The sequence below is a fragment of the Rattus rattus genome, chromosome 5 (assembly GCF_011064425.1).
Source record: "Rattus rattus isolate New Zealand chromosome 5, Rrattus_CSIRO_v1, whole genome shotgun sequence".
NCBI classification, from domain to species: domain Eukaryota; kingdom Metazoa; phylum Chordata; class Mammalia; order Rodentia; family Muridae; genus Rattus; species Rattus rattus.
In genome coordinates this window covers 47044972-47053643 of record NC_046158.1, presented here as the reverse complement: position 1 = coordinate 47053643, position 8672 = coordinate 47044972, and the positions used below count along the sequence as shown (strand labels likewise).

The 8672-nt window shown below is 36.2% G+C and overlaps 1 protein-coding gene across 9 annotated transcripts in view; it reads right to left on the bottom strand.

The window, feature by feature from the left end:
- Window positions 1–1930: 1930 nt before the first annotated feature.
- The window catches only part of Ppig (peptidylprolyl isomerase G), a 28565-nt gene continuing 21823 nt past the window's right edge, over window positions 1931–8672 (bottom strand). For 8 of the 9 annotated variants that reach the window (XM_032903445.1, XM_032903448.1, XM_032903439.1 and 5 more), the window contains 3 exons: window positions 7678–7765; window positions 4535–4671; window positions 3022–4359 (listed from right to left, as the gene is read on the bottom strand). In XM_032903445.1, the coding sequence (XP_032759336.1) occupies window positions 3249–4359; window positions 4535–4671; window positions 7678–7765 (1336 nt within the window). In that variant the 3' untranslated portion in view covers window positions 3022–3248. Of the gene's footprint in view, window positions 4360–4534; window positions 4672–7677; window positions 7766–8672 lie in introns of all 9 variants that reach the window. The other variant, XM_032903440.1, reaches the window with a different exon arrangement.

Genomic DNA, 8672 nt, shown 5'->3' with positions numbered 1-8672 from the left:
CAAAGAGGGTAGGGCAGAAAATACAAAGCATGTGCTTTTAGCAACATGGAACCGGATATAAAAGAAAACCCAAACCAGACAGAAACACAAATCAATGAATGCCCTTACATCCTCCAGCACTAGGGGTGAGTCAGGAGAGCAAATGAACAAAACCCTAACACCTCCTTCTTTGGCCTGGGTAGCCAGTTTGTTTGTTTGTATTTTATTCAAAAAGAGAATGTGATTTGTTGATTTGTCATACAGCAGGCAATCCCTTCAAGACAGAAGAGAAGCCCACCCCAGGCAGTGATGGCAATCAGCACTGCATTGCCTTGGGATCTATTTTATTTGTTAAAACAACAGTTTAAAAAATAATCTTACAATTAAAGTTTATCAAACTACACAGAGACTTTGTTAATGCATAACCCTACAAGGAATAATTACAGTAAATAGAAACAAGACAGAAAAATGCCCATTTTGTTTCTTTATACCAATCAGTTAACTCTTAAGTTCCTTCTGGGAAATTTACAAAAAAAAGGTTCCGTGATGAAAGCTATTACCACATGGAACAAGGTATCAATTAACTGCTCTAAATAGTCACTAGAAAATAAAGTAGAATCAGCAGTTAATACTATTATCCAAAATACCAGAAACCCAGCATGTGCCTATCGAGAACAAGAAGGTTCCTAGTTTAACACCTACCACTGGATACGAGCAAAGCCAGGGAGCAGCTGCATCACACTGGGGCAAAGAAGAACTAGCAGATTAATTCTTGACAAATTCTAAGGGATCCAATAAAGTTTAATAATGCTAGTTCTATGAAAGCATAACGGTAAGTCAAAGAGTGCTTTAAAACAAGCAGTGGCTTCCTTACTGTCAAAATTCACTCTGGATATCTATTCCAAGACAAAGTCTTGTCTCGACTGCACGGACCCATTCTGTATCAGCCACAAGGCTGACAGTAGCCTCACTTTCTCTACTGATCTCTTTGTGTGTCTACTTTCAAAGGGTATTAAGAAAAATTATAAATTAACTGTAAATTTAGATATTCCTATAATGCTAGTATGATGGGAAAATTGAAATAGGAAATAGTTTTAGGAATATGTTGTGCAAATAACTAAAAACCTACTAGCATAACTTCTAAAACAAAGACTTGAGCTTTGTGCAATTAGATAACTGGAAATCTTGGGGTACAATTAATGCTGTTGAATGGTTTTTTAGATGCACTTTTTATTCTGAAAAAAAAAAAAATCTAGGTGATTGTCTTCTCTCAACTTTTTACCCCCTTACGTTATGTTGAAGAAAAAAAAAACAACTAACAAAGCAGGAGTCGGGGGAGCCCATAATTGCTCAGCACTGAGCTGCTCTCTTGGAGGATTTACAGACATTACTACTTCTCTCCCATGTCTACTTTCCCAAAGAACTGGAAAGTCTTGTTTATAATGTCTGTGTTAACAGGTAAAGCTCTAGATCAGGAAAAAAAAGTAATTTTACTTTATCTGAACTTTAAAATATTCGTTGAAAGTCCTTTCTTAAAGATCAGGTAGTTTGGGATATATTTTAAGACACAACTGAGTTTAAGACATAATCACCTTGTTTAAGACATGTAACAGATCATGTATATATTAATTTTTCCCATCAAGAAAAACAATTTGTAAAGAATCCATTGTGGGTATTTGCTTTAGGATGTTCCAAATAGCTCTACAATCACTGTGCTCTTCATTCTGTACCAGCTACAATGCCAAATATATCTCACCATGATAATCAACAATGGGAAGTATATCAAGCATCACTTTATTCAGTACAAATATCACTGAAAGCTACTGGGTTTACCAAGAAGCTACCTTGGTGAGAGTTGACACTATACTGACAACTATTAGAGTACAAAACTTTCTAAAGGCTACTGGTAATGGGATTTTTGAAATATTTCTCAAATGAGGCAGGTTTTGTATTTGCTGGATGTTCAATGTTTTATTTAGAAGGATATTACAGAATAAAAGACCACACATCACAAAAATAGTAAAATACAACACACAAAATTCTGAATGGACTTTGGCTATGTTTAGTGTTTAACTCTGTACGGTATATTTTGCAACGTTCTATTCTAATCTATATGGCAATGTTATACATGCCAAGGTAAAATAATGTTAACAGTAAACTGGTCTAAAGCCATCTGAACAGAAAAAACCAGAGTCACAAACATGCTACAGCCTATCATGGTACAGATATAGAGAGATGCATCTTCTTGACATTTCAGATTAACAGCTATGAGAATTAGAGAAGTCAGTCCAAGTTTAAAAACAAAACCCAAATCATGCAGAATTAACACTCCATGTGATATAGGCTAATAGCCAAAATAGGGAAATCTTATTTCCAATACTAACGCTTTTTAGAATCTGTCTAGCTTAAGAAGGACCTACACAAGTAGTATGTTTTAATGAGAAATGAATTTTTTAAATTGTAGAAAAAGGTAATAACATGTTTTTAAAAAGCAATAATTTCAGCTCTTCCCACCAAAAACAACAAAGAATTGAAAATTACAGTCTGGTCTTCCAGGGTCTAATTTCTGTCAAATGCTGTATAACAGCAACTCAAGCTCAATCAGCACACCAACTGAAAACAGCATTCACCTCATTCTTACAGCTCACAGAGCAACGCGGACAATAGTAAGGAACAAGCTACAGCTGGAATTGTAAAGTGTAAGGTATAAAGCACAAAAAAGCAACTAAAGCACAAATAACTGTAAAATCAAGTGAAGGTTTGAGATCACATATAAGGATCCTGCTTCTGTTAATTCGAGAAACTGCTATAAGCCTATGAATTAGAAATGAAAAACCAAAACTCAAAAGGCTATACAAAACTTCAAGTGGTTTCTAAAGGGATTTGTATCAAAAGAAACACAGCCTGTATAACAATGTACTGCAACCCACAGTTGAGGTTGTTTCCAAGTGGCTGACTAAGCAAAGTCGGCTGCTGCGGACTGCTGCAACACGGAAATGACTGCACAGGAGCTTAACAAGCACACAGTACTACACCAAAGCCTTGTTTTGCTTTTCATTTCAAGTTTATTAAAACTGTAGCAGTACAAATTATCCAGGTAGCAGATTATCAAAAGATCAACTCAATAAAGTCCACATTAAAAAAAAGGGGTGGGTTGGGGTGGGGGGGACACAAACATAAAACAACTCCAAACAATGAAAACAACAAGAAAGGGAGGCTCTTGAAAACGTAAAATCTGAGACAGGAAGGAATAAGTGTACACAACTCACTCATCCGCTTTTGTCTTCATCTGTTCCAGGGCTCGATTCATGATCACATTTTTTATTTTTGTCATGTACATGGTCATTTTCTTGACCCTTTGATTTTTGGTTTTCTTTCTCCACTGGGGATCTGGTCTTCTCGTCCTCTTGATTTTTTAACGTGGAGGACTTCGCTTCATTGTCCTGACTGCTTTGCTTTGTTTTGGACACTGGACTTTGATCTCTGTCAGCCTTTTTTTCCCTGTTATTATTTGAGCTACTATGATCACGACTTTTAGAGTACATTCTTTTCTCGCCCTCAGAATTTTCTTTTCTGTGTGAACTCTTACTGTCTTGGCTTCTATATTTTTCTTTGTTTCTACTTTGACTTTCTTCTCTCTCTGAGCTCCGGGAATCCCTCCTTCTTCTCCTCCTATCTTTACTTCTCGATCGTCCTGGTGTTCTTCGATCCCGGCTTCGTGACCTTCCTCTCCTCCTATACTCCTGTTCTCTGTATCTATGGTACTCCTTGCTTCTGCTGCGATCTCGGTCATGGCTTCTGGACCGCACTCTTCTGCTCCTGTCCCTACTTCTGCTTCGCTCCCTTGTTCTACTGTTGTAACTGTGTTTGCTTTTAGTTAGATCCCGTTCTCTACTCCTAGACTGTGCACGTCTATCCTTTTCTTTACTTTTGCTATGATCATGTTCATTACTTTTCGATTCTACCTGTTTGGAGTTCTCTTTGCTTCTACTCCTTTCCTGATCTTTCCCTTTAGAATCCAACTGTTTTTCTTTTTCTTTAGTAGTCTCGTGATCCCTTTCTTTACTTCTGGACCTCACCCTCTTGTCTTCGTGTCTACTGTGCTTTGAGTCTCGCTCCTTACTCTTGGATCTCTCCTTGCTCTTGCTCCTACTCTTGGATTTGCCCCTTTTCTTCACCTTGTTTTTGTTATATTTATCATCTTTTTCTGAATTTCTTCTGATGTCTCTCTCTTTGCTTTCAGATTTATGGTCTTTAACTTTCTTTTCCTTCTCTATTTTTCTGTTTGGACTCTCAGACATGTGTCTATGATCTGTTATTTTTTTCTCTTTTACTCTAACTGGGCTTCTTTGATTTTCTTTTATTTCATTTAACTCACTCCTAAAAAGTAAAGGAAGAAAAGATATTTGGAAGTATTATTAGGAAAAGCATAATTATAAGCTATCATGCTACTGTGTTTTCTCTAAGGTATACAGAAATAAACTGGTTCCTAATAAAATCATTCTGTGCAACAGTAAAAAAGTATCATTAATTTTAAATAACAGTAAAATCTTACTTATCCCCTTTGATCCATCTTTCACCACTTGACACCCTCATTCTCTGAGCTCTCTGCATCTCTTGTCTCCAATGTGGAGGAGTCTCACTTCGTCTGAATCGATCCCTCGATCTGGATCTGGAAGGAGTTCGATAACGCTTAAGAAAATAAAAAGGGAAAAAAAAGACCACATAAAAATTTAAAAGCGATACCATAACTAAGATACATACTTATTTCTATTGTTGAAATAAAATGAGGTTTCTATGCTTTCTGAACTTGCTAAAATTAGGAATAATGAGATAGGAACGTGTAGTTAACATACATCAAACTCTTGAATCTAATCCTCCAAATAATCACAATGTCTTGGCTTTCAGGTAGTCTTTTTTTTTTTTTTTTTTTTGAGCTGAGGACTGAACCAGGGCCTTAAGCACTCTACCACTGAGCTAAATCCCCAATCACGAACATGGGCAGTCTTACCATAAATTTCAAGTAAGAAACAACACCTACAGAAACTCAGGCATTGCTGGAAACAGTCCTGCTAACCGGTACTAGAATAGTCTGTATGTTAACTACTGTAATCCCTAAGTTCTTACTTGAAGGTGACATTTACATCTCTTTCCTAGGCAAGCATCATGAGAAACAGAATAAACACACAGAAGCCTTTCGTTCAACTAAACGTTACTCAGTTTTTTGGATGAATGGCTAACCACTTTACTAAAGAAATATCAGTAAGCCAAGTTATAGCAGATGTTGATGTCTTAGAACTTAACATTCTACAAAGTTAAAGGAAAAAAACGAGTGGATATATAATCACACACATTAAACTACAATAGAATGATTTCAGAAGGAGAAATGGTGGTAAAAGAATCAAAGAGATATCTCAGTATAGGAATGTGATCATGTAAAATAATAAAAGCTAAAAATAAAAGAATGTTTATGGTAAGTTACCTAAGCAAAGATGAAGCTTACATGGAAGATGTAAGAAAGCTGTACATTGAAGATTCTGGGACAGAAACAGCATTATTTTAGAAATACTCACAAGACAGGTCAAGTATGGCTAAAGCTAAAAATCCCAAGAGAAAGTAAAACTTGACCACACTTGTGATAGTTTGTACATGCTTGGCCCAGGGAGTGGCTGTATTTAGAGGTGTGGCCTTGTTGGAGTAGGTGTGTTATTGTGGATGTGGGCTTAAGACCATCATCCTAGCCACCTGGAAGCCTTCTCTTCCACTAAAATCCTTCAGATGAAGATGTAGACCACTCAGCTCCTCCTGTACTATGTCTGCCTGGATGCTGCCATGCTCACCTTGATGATAATGAATTGAACCTCTGAACCTGCAAGCTGGCCCTAATTAAATGTTGCCTTTTATAAGACTTGCCTTGATAACGGTGTCTGTTCACAGCAGTAAAACCCTTACTAAGACAATACCGAGGAAATAAACAGAATAGGTTTTTGTGAGGGCTCAGTCTATGCTATTTTTCATTTATCCTCAAGTCAATACTACAGGAGTAACATAGTCAGACTTGCCCAATGCACAAAGTGCTAGCAATTCAACTTAAGGCCTTCTGCACACTGGGCAAACGCTCCATCACTGGAGCTTTATCTCCAGCCCAGACTCGCACTTTTTATTGACTACTGTGACTATTGTTAAATACAGCATAGCCCTTCCCACTTGTCACGTCATCATCACTCAGACTATAAAAATATTCTTTGATGTAACTACTTTCATAGTTACTTACTTTTGTGGTGAGTATTTCTTAGCTCTAGTTTCTAAAAGAATATTGATAACTCTAACTCACATGAACAAAAGCTCTTTTAGGGCCTGTAATCATTTAAGTTTGTTTAAGTTTAAATCCATACTGACAGATTAAAAACAACAACAACAACAACAACAACACAACAACAACAACAACAACACTTCTACCAAATACAAGCTTGGAAGCCACTCTAATTTAAGTCAGCATAGAGTAAAGATTTATAGATGCAGATACCTGTCAGAGTAGTGGGGAGACAAAAATGACAGAAGTTGACATAAATAAGCTGTGTAAAATTAAAAGAGAGTAAGAATGATTTTGGCTCTAGGGAAACAAGTACACAGGTGGTCGGTTGCGTGAGTCCCTGTGAGGAGCAGCTGAAAGAGCTATGGCTCTGAAGAGTAAGTGGTTACGCTGCACTCTCTGGATGCTAAGTCTGAGGTGATCATTAGCCAAATAAACTTCTGGTGCCAAGAGCAGATGGAGCTGGGAACTATCGATATCCATTGAGAGTAAAAGAGCCTGTCTAAGGAGTATATGCAATTTAAAATGAACCAGAGTCTTGACGTATAGGTCAGTACAAGATAAAAAACAGTAGTCTACATTTAAGATAGACTGGCTTAAGAGACAGGAAAAGATAGGATGAAACAATAGAGAATATTGTAAGGAGAGATACTAAGTAATGACTGAGAGGATTTAATGGATTTTGTAACTTGGAACCAACCAGACAGGAAATGCTGTATTCGGTAGACTGTAGATAGTAGAACAACTACAGGGTAAGAGGCCAAGATCTAAGAGATAAAGTATAGTTAAGTTTCTTTGAAAAAAAAAAAAAAGAATCTTTGAAAAAAATTACTTAAATTCTAATACGAAATTTAGGAGAGAGAGAAAGAGAAAGATGATCATTAATTTTTACTTGGTTCTTGGTAAGAATAGAGCTATCGTGGGTAGAAAATTACCAAAAGTCAAAAGATTTCAATACCCTTTACATTCTGATTTTATTTTAATGCTATTTATTTTTGAGACAGGGTCTTATGCTAAGCCCAAACTGACCTGAAACTCAGTATGTAGACTAGGCTGGCCTCAAACTCACAGCAATCTTCCTGCCTTAGTCTAAGCTATGAGACACCACATCCATCTCAATCCCATTTTAAGCCACATAAGTATATAATCTAAGGGATGTATAATTTTAAAACTGTACATCTCCTGAATTTTTAGTAACTTCAATAGTAATATGGCACTTAAGAATAGTTTTTAAAGTATGAAACTTCTTTTTCCTTATAGTGCTGAGGATCATAAATTCAGAGCCATCTACATGTTCTACAAGCACTGAGCCATACCCCAGCACTCTGAACTCTTTAAGAAAGACACATGCAGTATTATTAACATTCTGACAAAGAATCACCTACCCTTGGTCCTCTTCCTTTAATCTTCCTGCCAGACCTAGTAACTAAGAATCGTCGCTGGTATGAGGCAGGCTGGGAGTTAGGTGGGTTACTAGAAGCAAGCAAAGGGAAAGTTTAAGCATATTACTTTTATAAAGAGGAATCTTCACACTATAACTTTACTGATCTAAATGAATACATTTAAATTCCTTTATATAATTAGAAGATTTTAGCACAAAATGCTATCAGATCCCAGTAGGCATTAATGTCTATGGCTATACCATAGGCGGAATGCGATTGATCTTGGAAAGAAATACTTATTAATAAGGTGAAGCTAATTTGATAATGCCAAGGAAGCTAAAATATAATATAGCCCAGAGGGCTTCCAAACTAAGAGAAAGGAAAACTACAAAATGTTTTATCTCCCATGAACATTTGTGCATTAGTAAAAAAATAATGGACATTTAAGCAATATATATTAGGCAGAGACAAGTTGGTCTGAATCAGCCAAATATTATTCGTATTATGATATTATTTCAAACATGAAACTAATTTATACATAAAATAAACTCAATAACATTAATATAAGTGATATTTGAAACATTTAACTTTAGTATTCACATAGTTTTCCTTTACTCTTTGTTTTACTCAATGAATCAAAATCAGTCTAACTTTAAAGCTCTTTTGTGTATTATGCAAAGTGTGGCATATTTTTATTGTACCATGCTTATAATTTTTCCATTTATAACTAAATTTCTCATCATGACTAAAAAATATTTGAAAATTTTAAAACTTTTCCCACATCATTTTTTTTTTTTTTTTTTGGTTCTTTTTTTCGGAGCTAGGGACCGAACCCAGGGCCTTGCGCTTCCTAGGCAAGCGCTCTACCACTGAGCTAAATCCCCAACCCCTCCCACATCATTTTTAAACATTTATTATGTATACAGTGTTCTATGCTGCAGGCCCACAAGAGGGCACCAGATGGCATTATAGAGTGATATGAGCCACCATGTATTTGC